Source organism: Salvelinus namaycush, chromosome 30, assembly GCF_016432855.1.
Source record: "Salvelinus namaycush isolate Seneca chromosome 30, SaNama_1.0, whole genome shotgun sequence".
NCBI classification, from domain to species: domain Eukaryota; kingdom Metazoa; phylum Chordata; class Actinopteri; order Salmoniformes; family Salmonidae; genus Salvelinus; species Salvelinus namaycush.
The window spans coordinates 7,165,539-7,182,576 of record NC_052336.1 but is presented as its reverse complement, the minus strand read 5'-3'; the positions used below and the strand labels follow the sequence as shown (position 1 = coordinate 7,182,576).

General features: G+C 41.9%; 1 protein-coding gene across 4 annotated transcripts; it reads left to right on the top strand.

The window, feature by feature from the left end:
- Positions 1-4,853: 4,853 nt before the first annotated feature.
- Positions 4,854-15,040, top strand: LOC120025145 (COP9 signalosome complex subunit 2-like). Of its 4 annotated transcripts, none has more exons than XM_038969594.1 (13): positions 4,854-4,935; positions 5,473-5,586; positions 5,663-5,740; positions 5,901-6,026; positions 6,580-6,669; positions 7,360-7,437; positions 7,821-7,995; positions 8,321-8,499; positions 8,723-8,775; positions 10,694-10,791; positions 11,110-11,192; positions 11,489-11,547; positions 14,444-15,040. In XM_038969594.1, the coding sequence occupies exons 1-13, from the start codon at positions 4,882-4,884 to the stop codon at positions 14,586-14,588; spliced, it is 1,332 nt and encodes a 443-aa protein (XP_038825522.1). In that variant the 5' UTR covers positions 4,854-4,881; the 3' UTR covers positions 14,589-15,040. The 4 variants fall into 4 exon arrangements, with proteins under 4 accessions (XP_038825522.1, XP_038825520.1, XP_038825521.1 ...); XM_038969592.1 differs by having other exon boundaries at positions 6,571-6,669; XM_038969593.1 differs by having other exon boundaries at positions 4,873-4,941.
- The last annotated feature ends 1,998 nt before the right edge of the window (positions 15,041-17,038 follow it).

The window sequence follows — 17,038 nt, the reverse complement described above, 5'->3', positions numbered from 1 at the left end:
CATTCGCAATCAACTCACACATGCGCGCACACACACACACACACACACACACACACCAAATTGATGGTGGTTATGTATTCTCTCCATTGGCAGGTATTGGAGATGGCGGAAGTGAAGCTTGAAGCACGTATCCAAAGAGACTGTCAATTAATCATTATTGGTTGATGTTACCCAGTAGGTTGATGTTGGCAGGTTGGTGAAATGGTCCTATTCATCACAGACAGACAATGTGAGTCAGTGTGATAATGAGAAGTCTGGCTGAGTTGACTCACAGGCCCAGAGAGAGAGACCAGAGCTGGGCTGATCACTGATCACAGGCCCAGAGAGAGACCAGAGATGGGCTGATCACTGATCACAGGCCCAGAGAGAGAGACCAGAGATGGGCTGATTACTGATCACAGGCCCAGAGAGAGAGACCAGAGATGGGCTGATCACTGATCACAGGCCCAGAGAGAGAGACCAGAGATGGGCTGATCACTGATCACAGGCCCAGAGAGAGAGACCAGAGATGGGCTGATCACTGATCACAGGCCCAGAGAGAGACCAGAGATGGGCTGATTACTGATCACAGGCCCAGAGAGAGAGACCAGAGATGGGCTGATCACTGATCACAGGCCCAGAGAGAGAGACCAGAGATGGGCTGATCACTGATCACAGGCCCAGAGAGAGAGACCAGAGATGGGCTGATCACTGATCACAGGCCCAGAGAGAGAGACCAGAGATGGCTGATCACTGATCACAGGCCCAGAGAGAGAGACCAGAGATGGGCTGATCACTGATCACAGGCCCAGAGAGAGAGACCAGAGATGGGCTGATTACTGATCACAGGCCCAGAGAGAGAGACCAGAGGCAGTATTGATATTACATGTATTTAAAATGCATATTTAAATTACATTTGAGTATTTTGTCATTTGTATTTCAATGGCCTGAACTTTAGTCCAGTGTATTTTGTAACAAGATACTTTAGAGAGCTGTATTTTGTATTTTCAAAATACAAAATACTTTTCAACAGTCCTGATAGAAAATGATGGACTATTTCTTCTAAAATAAGTTGAAATTGACAAAACGCTTGGTGTTCACACATGTATTTGTTCCATTTCTAACTGCACAGGACATCTGACTGAAATAGTCTGTCTATTATTTATTTTCTGTTATTTTGCCTACTTGAAATGTATTTTCTTTATTTTGAAAATAAATATCTTTATAAAAATGTATTGTTGACAAAAGTATTTGGCATGTTATTTTCATACATTCTTTAGGGTATTTTATAACAAGATACATTTTTCTGTATCTTTGTCCATCTGAAGGGGTGTAGCTTATTAGAATAATAATATCCATGCTTTGCAAGTGGTCATTTTCACATTTACATTTGCATTTTGGTCATTTAGCATCCAGAGTGACGTACAGTCAGTGCATTCAACTAAAGTAGATTAACAACCACATATCAGAGTCATAGCAAGTAAAACGTTTTTTTTTGTTACCGTTACTAAGAATGTTGTTGAGGTTATTGTTGTATTTTGTTTTGATACATTAGTCCTTAGGGTATTTTGTCATTTTTGCCCATCTCTGCACACACACACACTGGATATTGTGACAAAGGAGCCCTGTTTCCCAGTACCGGCGTGCTGACACTTCTCGCCCTGCTCTCCTTTCTCTGGTGTTGGATCCACCAGATGATATGATAAATGTTATGCTCCAACTGACTCCACGGGTCCAGAATAATGGGATGAACCAACTAAACTCCACGGGTCCAGAATAATGGGATGAACCAACTAAACTCCCCGGGTCCAGAATAATGGGATGAACCAACTAAACTCCCCGGGTCTAGAATAATGGGATGAACCAACTAAACTCCCCGGATCTAGAATAATGGGATGAACCAACTAAACTCCACGGGTCCAGAATAATGGGATGAACCAACTAAACTCCACGGGTCCAGAATAATGGGATGAACCAACTAAACTCCACGGGTCTAGAATAATGGGATGAACCAACTAAACTCTCCGGGTCTAGAATAATGGGATGAACCAACTAAACTCCCCGGGTCCAGAATAATGGGATGAACCAACTAAACTCCCCGGGTCTAGAATAATGGGATGAACCAACTAAACTCCCCGGGTCTAGAATAATGGGATGAACCAACTAAACTCCCCGGGTCCAGAATAATGGGATGAACCAACTAAACTCCACGGGTCCAGAATAATGGGATGAACCAACTAAACTCCACGGGTCCAGAATAATGGGATGAACCAACTAAACTCCCCGAGTCCAGAATAATGGGATGAACCAACTAAACTCCACGGGTCCAGAATAATGGGATAAACCAACTAAACTCCACGGGTCCAGAATAATGGGATGAACCAACTAAAGCTCTTCTGTCTTCCACAATGCAGTTATGACACGTTCAGGCCTCTTTCTTAAATTAGAAATCATTCTTCTCAGAAAAGGAATCTTTTTAGTAATAAAATATGTTAGTGAGTCTGGTGTAAAACAAGCTCCCTAGCGAGGGAGAGAGAGATTAGAGATAGGAGACATGCTGCCAAAGGCCTCTGTTAGAGTGGCAGCCAACACTGTGTGTGTGTGTGTGTGTGTGTGTGTGTGTGTGTGTGTGTGTGTGTGTGTGTGTGTGTGTGTGTGTGTGTGTGTGTGTGCGTGCGTGCGTGCGTGCGTGCGTGCGTGCGTGTGTGTGTCATAGAGTGGCAGCCAACACTGCTTTAAAATACTCATGAAATATTTTAAACCTGATCCACAGGGTTGACTCCACTCTATTCTGAAACGGCCTCCCAGAGTTATCACGCAATGTTAGTAAAAAACACTCCAATAGATCCACATTCATAGTTCATACCTCAGTGAGTCCCTCACTGCTTTTTTCTCTGAGTACCCCAGAGGCTGGCCTGTTGAAATCCCTTTAAACAAATTATTCGACCCTATCAAAATGCTGAAAACCTCTCGTCATGGTTCAGACCCATTTCTCAGTGTGGGATTGCAACTGGGTCAATGTGTGTGTATGTACAGTACCAGTCAAAAGTTTGGACACATCTACTCATTCAAGGGTTTTTCTTTATTTTTACTATTTTCTACATTGTAGAATAATAGTGAAGACATAAAAACTATGAAATAACACATATGGAATCATGTAGTAACCAAAAAAGTGTTAAACAAATATATTTTATGTTTGAGATTCTTCAAAGTAGCCACCCATTGCCTTGATGACAGCTTTGCACACTTGGCATTCTCTCAACCAGCTTCATGAGGTAGCCACCTGGAATGCATTGCAATTAACAGGTGTGCCTTGTTGAAAGTTCATTTGTGCAATTTATTTCCTTCTTAATGCATTTGAGTCAATCAGTTGTGTTGTGACATGGTAGGGGTGGTATTCAGAAGATAGCCCTATTTGGTAAAAGACCAAGTCCATATTATGGCAGAACAGCTCAAATAAGCAAAGAGAAATGACAGTCCATCATTACTTTAAGACATGAAGGTCAGTCAATTCGGAAAATTTCAAGAACTTTGAAAGTTTCTTCAAGTGCAGTCACAAAAACTATCAAGCGCTATGATGAAACTGACTCTCATGAGGACCGCCACAGGAAAGGAAGACCCAGAGTTACCTCTGCTGCAGAAGATAAGTTCATTAGAGTTACCAGCCTCAGAAATTGCAGCCTAAATAAATGCTTCACAGAGTTCAACTAACAGACACATCTCAACATCAACTGTTCAGAGGAGACTATGTGAATCAGGCCTCCATGGTCGAATTGCTGCAAAGAAACCACTACTAAAGGACACCAATAATAAGAAGAGACTTGCTTGGGCCAAGAAACACGAGCAATGGACATTAAACCGATGGAATACTGTCCTTTGGTCTGGAGTCCAAATTTGAGATTTTTGGTTCCAGCCGCCGTGTCTTTGTGAGACGCGGAGTAGATGAACGGAAAAGCATTCCTCATGAAGCTAGTTGAGAGAATGCCAAGGGTGGCTACTTTGAAGAATCTAAAATATCAAATATATTTTGATTTGTTTAACACTTTCTTGGTTACTACATGATTCCATATGTGTTATTTCATAGTTTTGATGTCTTCACTATTATTCTACAATGTAGAAAATAGTCAAAATAAAGAAAAACCATTGACTGGTACTGTATGTGTGTGTGTGTATGTATATGACTACCCCCTCCACACACACACACACACACACACACACACACACACACACACACACACACACACACACACACACACACACACACACACACACACACACACACACACACACACACACACACACACACCTCTGCACTCTTCAGTTTACAATATGGACGAGTCCCTGATATATCCTGTAAACTTTTTAAATATTTGATTTCACCTTTATTTAACCAGGTAGGCCAAGTTCTCATTTACATCTGCGACCTGGCCAAGATAAAGCAAAGCAGTGCGACACGAACAACAACACAGAGTTACACATGGAATAAACAAATGTACAGTCAAAACACAATAGGAAAAAATCTATATACAGTGTGTGCAAATGAGGTAAGACTAGGGAGGTAAGGCAGGAGTAAGACTTCATAAATACATGTTCCTCATGCTTGTCCCTTTGATTTGTGATGCAAGTTTTTTATGGCTATTTCTATGATGATAAGGTAAGATAGTTATCTGTGAGTCAAATTGAATTCATTGAAAAGACTAGAAATGTTACAGATCTATACTTCTTATGTTTGAATTGTAGCTGGACCAATGTTATCTAAATGTGATGTGACAGCGCAAGCTTCGGGTAGAAAAGCGAACTACAATACCAGAAAGAATAATGCAGTACTACGCTGAAACCGGCGTAGTGTTTGGTGGCGCTGTAGAGCTGCGATTTGTTTGTTGTTTCCGAATACCAGTCAAGATGTCTGACATGGAAGATGATTTCATGTGCGACGATGAAGAAGATTATGATCTGGTAAGCGTAAGTTTACATAATACGTTTCTATTTCCTTGTTTATTGATGTCTAATCAGAGCTGTTTCCTTAGCTAGTATATTTTCATTAGCTAGGTCGGAGCAGGGGAGTTAGCTAGTTAGGTAGCTAAACTACCTAGATAGCTAGCTTGTTCAGCTAACGTTAGCATAAAGGCGAGGATAGCTTGCAAAGTTGCTGCTAGTGCTAGCTAAACTCGGCTGCTTGACATGGGGGAAACTGAATTTGCTATAGTATACTGAGTTAGCTATACTAGTCAATTAATTATAGCATATTATGTTACCATAGCTAGCCACAAACATACAACCATTTAGCTAGCTAGCTAGGTGTAGATAACTACCCTGTAGCTGGGCATGCGCCGTTGCTGGTTAGATAAAACAGCTAGCTAGCTACTTAGACTCATTAGTAAACAGCTATGGCAAGCCGTTAGCCCAATCATAACATCTCTGTCACGTTATCAAGCTTTGTTGTATTAACTCATAGCCAGCTAACTTATGTCCTGAGTTTATGTCTCAACCCAGGAATATTCCGAGGACAGTAACTCAGAGCCAAATGTCGACTTGGAGAACCAGTACTACAACTCCAAAGCACTGAAGGAAGATGACCCCACAGCAGCTCTCAACAGCTTTCAGAAGGTGGGTACTGGCTACTCACTCGCTCCACTCACAGATTGATGAGTGTATGATGCTAATGTATACTCTCTATTGGCAGGTATTGGAGCTGGAGGGAGAGAAGGGAGAATGGGGGTTCAAAGCCCTAAAACAGATGATCAAAATCAACTTCAAGCTAGTAAGAAATGAAATGCGCTGTGGTGTTGTCTCAAAATGTCTACTCTCCATCTCTGAGTCTGTATGATTAGTGCTTTTGAGTTTTTCTTTATGACATACTGTCATTCCCACTGCAACTTAACTCAATGCCCTGTCTCCTGTCTCCTGTGTGTGTCCTACAGACCAACTTCCCAGAGATGATGTCTCGGTACAAGCAGCTGTTGACATACATCAGGAGCGCTGTGACCAGAAACTACTCAGAGAAGTCCATCAACTCCATCCTAGACTACATCTCCACCTCCAAACAGGTATAGACGCAATACCTGGAACCAGAACAAGGGGTTTTTGGCCTCAAAGCTCAGATCTTTATTTTGGCTCAAATCTCAAGTGATGTGAACTGTTTGTTATTCCATTTAAAAAATAACTTTTTATCAATTTCTTTCAACTTTTGTCTTATATGGCCGATTAAGTTACTGACTCTGTCAGTCCTATTGGTATGAATGAAGTGGTGGCAGTGGTTCCATGTTCTAGATGACTGAGGTGTTAATGTGGGCTGAGGTTCATGTTCTGTATGACTGAGGTGTAAATGTGGGCTGAGGTTCATGTTCTAGATGACTGAGGTGTTAATGTGGGCTGAGGTTCATGTTCTAGATGACTGAGGTGTTAATGTGGGCTGAGGTTCATGTTCTAGATGACTGAGGTGTTAATGTAGGATGAGGTTCATGTTCTGGATGACTGAGGTGTTAATGTAGGCCGAGGTTCATGTTCTAGATGACTGAGGTGTTAATGTGGGCTGAGGTTCATGTTCTAGATGACTGAGGTGTTAATGTGGGCTGTGGTTGGTTGTTTTATGTGTCACAGATGGACCTGCTGCAGGAGTTTTATGAAACGACGCTGGACGCTCTGAAGGATGCCAAGAACGACAGACTCTGGTTCAAAACCAACACAAAGGTAGGGTGTGTCCAAATAATATCAGCTTTTTCCTAAAGTGTGCACTCGGTCACTACTTCCCACAAAAATCTAAAAGCAGTGGATTGGTGGAGGCAGGGACTAGTAATTTCCTCTCAAATCAGTAAAGTGAAGTGAACAAGTGAGAATTGGGACATGCATGTAGTACACAATGTTTCTGTTTATTTCTATGGGTAGGACAATATCTGATCTGGCAGTTTGTCAGACCTCTGTGTTTGGGAGTTTCTACCTCTGCAATGCCCTAGACTGGTAGCGAGATCTGTTTGTGTTAAATTGTTTGCCAAACAACACCCTAACATCCTTATTTAGTGATAGCACAAACATAGAAGTTGTTGTTGTCTCTCAACCTGTTTTAACTGTAGTCCTCTGGTTGTCAACCTGTTTTAACTGTCGTTCTCTTGTTGTCTCTCAACCTGTTTTAACTAAAGTCCTCTGGTTGTCAACCTGTTTTAACTGTCGTTCTCTTGTTGTCTCTCAACCTGTTTTAACTGTAGTCCTCTGGTTGTCAACCTGTTTTAACTGTCGTTCTCTTGTTGTCTCTCAACCTGTTTTAACTAGTCCTCTGGTTGTCAACCTGTTTTAACTGTAGTCCTCTGGTTGTCAACCTGTTTTAACTGTCGTTCTTGTTGTCTCTCAACCTGTTTTAACTAAAGTCCTCTGGTTGTCTCTCAGCTGGGCAAGCTGTACCTGGAGAGGGAAGAATTTGGGAAGTTACAGAAGATCCTCAGACAGCTGCACCAGTCCTGTCAGGTACAGTAAGGCAGGTGGTAGTCTGAGACAGCGTTTTGTCTGATGGGGTTTACACAGCCATCTGAGTAGCTAAGTTCCCAATATGTCTGCTAGCAGTATTTTTGTTGTTGTTGTATACTGGTATGATCTGTTATGTTGTATATCTATGTGCACTGGAGACAGATGATGTTGCAGATATATGGTCTGTTATGTGTATATCTGATCTATTATGTGGTATATCTATGTGCACTGCAGACAGACAATGTTGAAGATCTGTGGTCTGTTATGTGTATATGTGATCTGTTAAGTTCTATATCTATGTGCAGTGCAGACAAAGGATATTGGGGATCTATGGTCTTTTATGTGTGTGTGATCTGTAATGTTGTATATCTATGTCTCTCTAGACAGATGACGGGGAGGACGACCTAAAGAAAGGCACCCAGCTCCTGGAGATCTATGCTCTGGAGATCCAGATGTACACATCCCAGAAGAACAACAAGAAGCTGAAGGCCCTGTATGAACAGTCCCTGCACATCAAGTCTGCTATCCCTCACCCACTCATTATGGGAGTCATCAGGGGTGTGTTACCACCGTAGACACATGAAACCCTGAAGGCAGCATAGCTGTCAACATTATTATCTTTTACATGTATTGCATTGGAGCCACACACACACAGTGGTTTACATTGAATAAATACATTGACCATAGAAAAAGAATCCCCCTTAGAATAGGAATTCTATGGTTACGGCTTGTAAACTGACCTGTCGGAAGACTCGGGGAGATTTGTCACTATTGTGGAAAAATGGATAATATTGTAAAAGATGGTAAAAAGATGTGTGTCAGTCACTGCGTGTGTTTATGTGATGTACTAACAGGCCTGTTCCTGTTTTGTCCCCTTCCCCAGAGTGTGGGGGTAAGATGCACCTGAGAGAGGGGGAGTTTGAGAAGGCCCACACAGACTTCTTTGAGGCGTTTAAGAACTACGATGAGTCAGGCAGCCCCAGGAGAACCACCTGTCTGAAGTACCTGGTGCTGGCCAACATGCTCATGAAGTCTGGAATCAACCCTTTCGACTCACAGGAGGTACACTCATTCAGTTTAGTTAAGTCCAGTTAAATGTTATTTATCCCCTTAGAGCAATTACTAACATTATCATTATGGAGAAATACACGTGGTGGATGCATCCCGTACCTCTATGTTGTTGGAGGCAACATTGCATTAATCAAACTCAAATCCCCTGCAGCAAACACTGCTTGATAAAGTGTTGTATTACAGTGGCTGTTGTTATTGTGTTTTTCTGTGACAGGCCAAACCCTATAAAAACGACCCAGAGATCTTGGCCATGACAAATCTAGTAAGGTAAGAACACGTGTGTGCTTCTAGTCATCCATGGTGGTGTTGCTGATATTTTAGGGTAGAAAGCCATGGCATCAGTTATACGATAACGTCACTATTTACAACCTATTTCCACTTATTTGTCCTGAGTTGTCAGTCGACCCAAGCTGTTATTGTTTTACATCACATATAAGTGGTTGATAGAGGTGTAACATAGTGAAGATACCCTTTAACCACGGGTTCAGCTGAGGCGTCTCTTCAACCTAATTTATGGTCAGTCTGGGATCCATGACACAGAGGGTCTGCTCTGTGATTGTGATGGTCAGTCTGTGATCCACGACACAGAGGGTCTGCTCTGTGATTGTGATGGTCAGTCTGGGATCCACGACACAGAGGGTCTGCTCTGTGATTGTGATGGTCAGTCTGGGATCCACGACACAGAGGGTCTGCTCTGTGATTGTGATGCAATTGCAGAAGGAAATGGAAGCGCTCCTAGGCTGTGGCTCTGACACCTATCTCAAAATGTAAAACAAGGCTGAGGCCTACATGAGCTCGTGTTTGATTCCCAGACGATGACTGGTTGACAGGCGAGTTGGGGGAGGGGTTTCTGGTATCTCTGCTCTGAACAGTGTGAGAAGCATGAATGCCCTACCGTTCACGGGCGCCACATTCGTTAACACAGCGGATGCTGGATTGAATGGCATCGGCCATAAAAAGCCCATTTGAAAGCCATTTGCTCTTTAGCTCTGGTCTCCTCCCTTAACACCACTGGACCACGCAGCCGTCATACCGCTCAGGAAGGAGACGCGTTTTGTCTCCTAGAGATGAACGTACTTTGGTGTGAAAATCAATCCCAGAACAACATCAAAGGACCTTGTGAAGATGCTGGAGGAAACGGGTATAAAAGTATGTATATCCACAGTAAAACAAGTCCTATATCGACATAACCTGAAAGGCTGCTCAGCAAGGAAGAAGCCACTGCTCCAAAACCGCCATAAAAAAGCCAGACTACGGTTTGCAACTGCACATGGGGCCAAAAATCATATTTTTTGGGAGAAATTTCCTCTGGTCTGATGAAACAAAAATAGAACTGTTTGGCCATAATGACCATTGTTATGTTTTGAGGAAAAGGGAGAGGCTTGCAAGCCAAAGAACACTATCCCAACCGTGAAGCACGGGGGTGGCAGCATCAGGATTGTGGGGGTACTTTGCTGCAGGAGGGACTGGTGCACTTCACAAAATAGATGGCATAATGAGGAAGGACAATTGTGTGGATATATTGAAGCAACAGCTCAAGACAGCAGTCAGGAAGTTACAGCTTGGTCGTAAATGGGTCTTCCAAATGGACAATGACCCCAAGCATACTTCTAAAGTTGTGGCAAAATGGCTTAAGGACAACAAAGTCAAGATATTGGAGTGGCCATCACAAAGCCCTGACCTCAATCCCATTGAAGATTTGTGGGCAGAACTGAAAAAGTGTGTGTGAGCAAGGAGGCCTACAAACCTGACTCAGTTACACCAGCTCTGTCAGGAGGAATGGGCCAAAATTCACCCTACTTATTGTAGGAAGCTTGTTGTAGGCTACCCAAAATGTTTGACCCAAGTTAAACAATTTTAAAGGCAATGCTACCAAATACTAAATTAGTGTATGTACATTTCTGACCCAGTGGGAATGGGATGAAAGAAATAAAAGCTGAAATAAATCATTCTCTCTACTATTATTCTGACATTTCACATTCTTAAAATAAAGTGGTGATCCTACCTGACCTAAGACAGGGAATTTTTACTCGGATTAAATGTCAGGAATTGTGAAACTGAGAATAAATGTATTTGGCTAAAGTGTATGTAAACTTCCGACTTCAACTGTATGTCATTATTTTATGGATTGTTATGTCATTATTCTAACCCAGTGACTGTTCTTCTGTTGTGTGTCTACTCTCAGCTCCTATCAGAATAATGACATCACAGAGTTTGAGAAGATACTGAAGACCAACCATAGTAGTATCATGGATGACCCCTTCATCAGAGAACACATAGAGGGTGAGTGGTGTTTGTTTGTGTGTGTATGTGTGTGGGCTTTCTCACATTTGTTGATGAACGAGACATGGAAGTATTGCATTGAAGGCGATGTTTCAACAAACTTGAGACAGACTGTACCAGTATCTGCATATTGAGATGTGTGGACGGGGGTGAGTGTGTCCTGGTGGACGGGGGTGAGTGTGTCCTGGTGGACGGGGGTGAGTGTGTCCTGGTGGACGGGGGTGAGTGTGTCCTGGTGGACGGGGGTGAGTGTGTCCTGGTGGACGGGGGTGAGGTCTGAAGAGACTCTGATCAGTGCTGTGTTGTCTTATTTTCCAGAGCTGCTGCGGAACATCAGGACCCAGGTCCTTATCGCGCTCATCAAGCCTTACACTAGAATACACATCCCATTCATCTCTAAGGTAAGTCTGAGGACAGCACTGGCATCTGGACTAACTAGCCTGGTCCCAGATCTGTTTGTGTGCTTTTTTGCCAATTCCTATGGGCATTGGCATGATGATTTTTACAATAAGAGTTGGTAGGACAGCACAAACAGATCTGAGACCATGCTAGAGTTAATCATTGACTTCACTGTGTGTATTGATAATGTATCTGATAATGAACTTTGCTGAGTAGATCATGTATTTATTAGGTCACTGATGTTGCTGTTTGGATTGATCAAAGTGTAACGCCCTGTGTTCTGTCTTCTCTGTCTCAGGAGCTGAACATAGATGTTTGTGACGTGGAGAGTTTGTTGGTGCAGTGCATATTGGACAAGTAAGTTTGTCCTAGACATGCATCTGATGTGTGGCCCAAACGACTATTTAGGAGTGTAGAATACACTGTTAGGAAAAGTTTTTTGCATCAAACAGACATTCACGCCATGGAAGACTTGTATGTTTTCTCTAGACTCTTCCGTATTTCTGTGAGAGGCTGAATACCTCTTATATACTACACCGAGTGCTCTTCCATTGACAGACTGACCAGGTGAATCCAGGTGAAAGCTATGATCCCTTATTTCACTTGTTAAATCCACTTCAGTCAGTGTAGATGAAGGGGAGGAGATGGGTTAAAGAAGAATTTTAAAGCCTTGAGACATGGAACGCTGCTGGGTTTTTCACGCTCAACAGTTTCCCGTGTGTATCAGGAATGGTCTACCACTCAAAGGACATCCAGCCAACTTGACCCAACTGTGGGAAGGAAACATTGGATTCAACATGGGCCAGCATCCCCTTTCGACACCTTGTAGAGTCCATTCCCTGATGAATTGAGGCTGTTCTGAGGGGCAAAGGGCAAAGGGTGCAACTCTATATTAGGAAGGTGTTCCTAATGTTTTGTATGCTCTAGGGCTTACCCCGTTTGGTCAATAGGCTGTTGGTCGACCAAGATTTTTTTTCAGTCGAGCAGTGGCAAATATATATTTTTAAATGATGGCACACGAGACACCTGTCTGATTCACGCCTGTCTGAGTGGACTAATCCATTGCAGGCCGCGGGATGGTACACCAGTATCACCAGTTGTACATTTAACATAAATGACCAACATTTCTTATCTACATTGTTTGGTTACTGTCATTTATTTTAATGCGTTCACTATATTATTATTCCAGTCTTACCGTTGTCATTGTAGGAGTGGACACATTGTTAGCAGAGTGCACAACCTATGCTACACTTGTGAGAAACAAATTTTCCATTCAATTTACGAGTTGTCTTCATTTTCTTTTGTTTGGAGCGCTCCTGTCAATCTTGAGTAAGGGGACACACAGAAGTAGGTCTAGGGTACCTGGCCTGCGCGCAAATGTAGGTGCGCAAATGTGCCAATTTGGGGATCTGATAGTATTTCTGTCTTAACTCCCCATCACTGTGGAGCTTCTCAAAGAAATGTTTTCTTCGCCTTCAACAGCAAGTAAAGAAAGTCTGTTTTTACATCCATTGAGAATGAAAATAGTTCCTCAACGTAGCCTATTTAAAAAATATTTCCAGCTCTCTTTCGATAACCACTCGGCATGAAAGAGGGAAAAAATGTAATACCCTGATCGGGTGGAAACGTCATAAAGGCATACCTGATTACTTATGTGATTTATAGGATATTTTTATCGGGATTTTTTCTACCTGCGGGCTACAGTGTTTTTATTTATTGCCATTATGTAGGTTATTTTTACCTATTGGCAATAGAAGTTACTTTTTTCATTAGGTAGAATTCTTATTGACCACATGACATTGATTTTGAGATATGAAGACTTTATTATAAATTAAATTAAACTGTTCTACAAAAATGTGCATATGAAAATTATAACTGGCACGCAGATCAGTAGAAATAACTTGCCAATCCAAATGGAAAAGGTTGATGACCGTTGGTGTAGCCTATTACCGGCTACTTCAGGAGCCTAACGGCAGAAGCTGCAAAGGCCAGCAGCAGCGGGAAGAGGAGGGTCTGGTTGGGAACAGGTTTTTGCCTTTCTGGTTAGGCTATATTGATCTCTGGCTCCCTCTTTGGTAATTTGTGTCTTTATTTTTAATTGCAGTGCTTAAAGCATCAGACATGCGCAGTAGCCAACATATAGTTGATTTTATTCAAACAATAGGGTGTGTCTATATATGGGAAAAATAAACATACACAAACTATTTTTTTTGTTGGGACAGCCCTAGTATACTCAGTGTATAGTGTACCTGGCTGACACAGAGGCATCGCAAGACGAAGCAGAGCATGTTTCCTGTACGGGGATCATTTGAATTCCTCATTTCTCAGTTCCTCATAGTTTCCACCCTGCACCTTAAGGAATGCAGGAGGCCAGCATCTCTGTCTCTCTCTCTGTCTCTCTGTCTCTCTCTCGCTCTGTCTCTCTCTCCTCTGTCTCTGTTTGTGGTGTTATTCTTCCCTGCTTAGTTTATTGCAGATCTGTCATTAATTACTGGTTTCATTATTTGGTTTAGAAGTAGTGTACGCACACACATCCAGTAACTTGCAGGCTACAAAAAGTAAACTTATGAAAGAAAGATACCTGCAAACTGTTGATTGCTCCCGCAGTTTTATTGTGCAATGTTTTGATCCAAAGGTCCTTGTCAGTTGGATGAAGACCTTTTGATCAAAACATTGGGCAAATAAAACTTTGGGAGAAATCAACAGTTTGCGGGTATCTTATCTATCATGTCTTTATTATTTCCCACGCTACTGTAGCAGACTGCTGTGTATTGTTTACTACCCTCAGCCAGATCACATCTACAGCCAGTCAACTGGAACAGATTGACATTTGACACTGCATTCCCACCGTTGTCACAGAGCTCAACAGAATATGTACTGTATGTAGTGGAATGTGTTCACCAGACAGCTTAGTGTAGATGTGATAATTGGTTGAGAGAGAGTACACACATCAGTGGTTCAGGTGCTGGACAGAAACCAAACAGTGAAAGAAGTTCAACAATGGCTCCAACTAATGCTATCCACAGTGATTTGTGTCATTTGAACCATAATCGAATGCAAATATGATGTTGTTGATCCCATTTTTATATAAAGATACATTGTTTTATGCAATATTGTTTACCATATTTGATCAATTTCCCCAAAAAATCCTGACCAAGATGGAAAGAATGTTTAGTCATGTTGCTAGGATGCCAATGTCCATTCTTGTGTTGTATTTATTGAACCATTGTTCTCTGTGGTTTCCTCCCTGTAGCACCATCCAAGGCCGTATCGACCAGGTCAACCAGCTGTTGGAGCTAGACTACCAGAAGAGAGGAGGGGCGCGCTACACTGCCTTAGACAAATGGACTAAACAACTCAACTCCCTCAATCAAGCCATCGTCAGCAAACTCACATGATTCTGACTGACATGTGACAATGGACAGCACTGAAAGATTGTAAGGAGAATCTCAATCAACTGTTCCAATGTGTCAGAATATAAACCAAACCATCCAGTGTGGATGGGCTGAGCTACACAGCAGCACAGAGATGTTTGTGATCTGACACTGCGTTTCCCAGAGAAGGAGAGATACTGCTTTCTAGAAGACATCAGCACTCTCTAAGGGACATCTCAGTTTACTTCAAGCCCCTCGTGTTTGTTTTTCACAAGACTTTAGTAGAATGATTTAAGAAATATCACTGTCAACACCTTTTTAAAAGTGCTGTATTTTTTTCGGTGGGCAGTTTGAGTACAATAACACAATGGTTTATTTGTGCCTGTTGACTGGCAGCTGGTGTTGGGAAACCTTTTTCACAACATGTAGCTGCAGCATTGAATGCACGTTGGCTGTTGTGAATAAAAAATAAAAAAAACGAATGTTCTCCAACTGTGTTTACTGTATATGCCATTTCAATGTAGGTCTAGATACCGTCTACTTTTTAGCTCTCATGCTAACTTTGGTTCCATACTATATTATTTGTAAATATCGGTAGTATTTGGTAGTTGCAACAGACTCCTGTTCTTAGTGTTAGTCAATTGTTTGTGTGCAGAAACGTATGAATAGATAGATATTTTCAGTGATGGGAGTGAATCTGTCATCCATCACATTGCATACAGAACAGTAGCAAATCTATTAGAATCCAAAAGTTGATTCGGTGTTGTAGGCTAGACATTTGAAGTCGGAAGTTTACATACACTTTGGTTGGAGCAATTAAAACTTTTGGCAAATCGGTTAGGACATCTACTTTCTGCATGACAAGTGATTTTTCTAACAATTGTTTACAGACAGATTATTTCACTTATAATTCACTGTAACACAATTCCAGTGGTCAAAAGTTTACATACACTAAGTTGACTGTGCCTTTAAACAGCTTGGAAACTTCCAGAAAATGATGTCATGGCTTTAGATGCTTCTGATAGGCTAATTGACATAATTTGAGTCAATTGGAGGTGTACCTGTGGATGTATTTCAAAGCCTACCTTCAAACTCAGTGCATCTTTGCTTGACATCATGGGAAAATCAAAAGAAATCAGCCAAGACCTCAGAAAAATAATTTTAGACCTCTGCAAGTCTGGTTCATCCTTGGGAGAAATTTCCAAACCTGAAAGGACCACGTTCATCTGTACAAATAATTATACGCAAGTATAAACACCATTGGACCACGCAGCTGTCATACCGCTCAGGAAGGAGCTGCGTTTTGTCTCCTAGAGATTAATGTACTCTGTTGCGAAAAGTGAAAATCAATCCCAGAACAACAGCAAAGGACCTTGTGAAGATGCTGGAGGAAACGGGTACAAAAGTATCTATATCCACAGTAAAACTAATCCTATATCGACATAACCTGAAAGGCCGCTCAGCAAGGAAGAAGCCACTACTCCAAAACCGCCATAAAAAAGCCAGACTACGGTTTGCAACTGCACATGGGGACAAAGATTGTACTTTTTGGAGAAATGTCCTCTGGTCTGATGAAACAAAAATAGAACTGTTTGGCCATCTTGACCAGTGTTATGTTTGGAGGAAAAAGGAGGACGTTTTCAAGCTGAAGAACACCATCCCAACCGTGAAGCACGGGGGTGACCGCATCATGTTTTGGGAGTACTTTGCTGCAGGAGGGACTGGTACACTTCACAAAATAGATGGCATCACGATGGAGTAAAATTATGTGGATATATTGAAGCAACATCTCAAGACATCAGTCAGGAAGTTAAAGCTTGGTCGCAAATGGGTCTTCCAAATGGACAATGACCCCAAGCATACTTCTAAAGTTGTGGCAAAATGGCTTAAGGACAATTGGAGTGGCCATCACAAAGCCCTGACCTAAATCCTATTGAAAATGTGTGGGCAGAACTAAAAAAGCGTGTGCGAGCAAGGAGGCCTTACAAACCTGACTCAGTTACACCAGCTCTGTCAGGAGGAATGGGCCAAAATTCACCCCACTTATTGTGGGAAGCTTGTGGTAGGCTACCCAAAACGTTTGACCCAAGTTAAACAATATAAAGGCAATGCTACCAAATACTAATTGAGTATGTAAACTTCTGACCCACTTGGAATGGGATGAAAGAAATAAAAGCTTAAATAAATCATTCTCTCTACTATTATTCTGACATTTCATATTCTTAAAATGATGTGATCCTAACTGACCTAAAACAAGTAATTTTTACTAGGATTAAATGTCAGGAAAAAGCTGAGTTTAAATGTATTTGGCTAAGGTGTATGTAAACTTCCGACTGTAGCTGCTCTACTCAAAAAAATAGATATACTTTTTGCACAGTAGGCCTATTTATCATGGTCCATCAAATCTTATCAGTGACAGACGCCGAAGGCAAAGACGAACAATGTTTGAGACTGTGGGCTTTCCGTCGCAGATG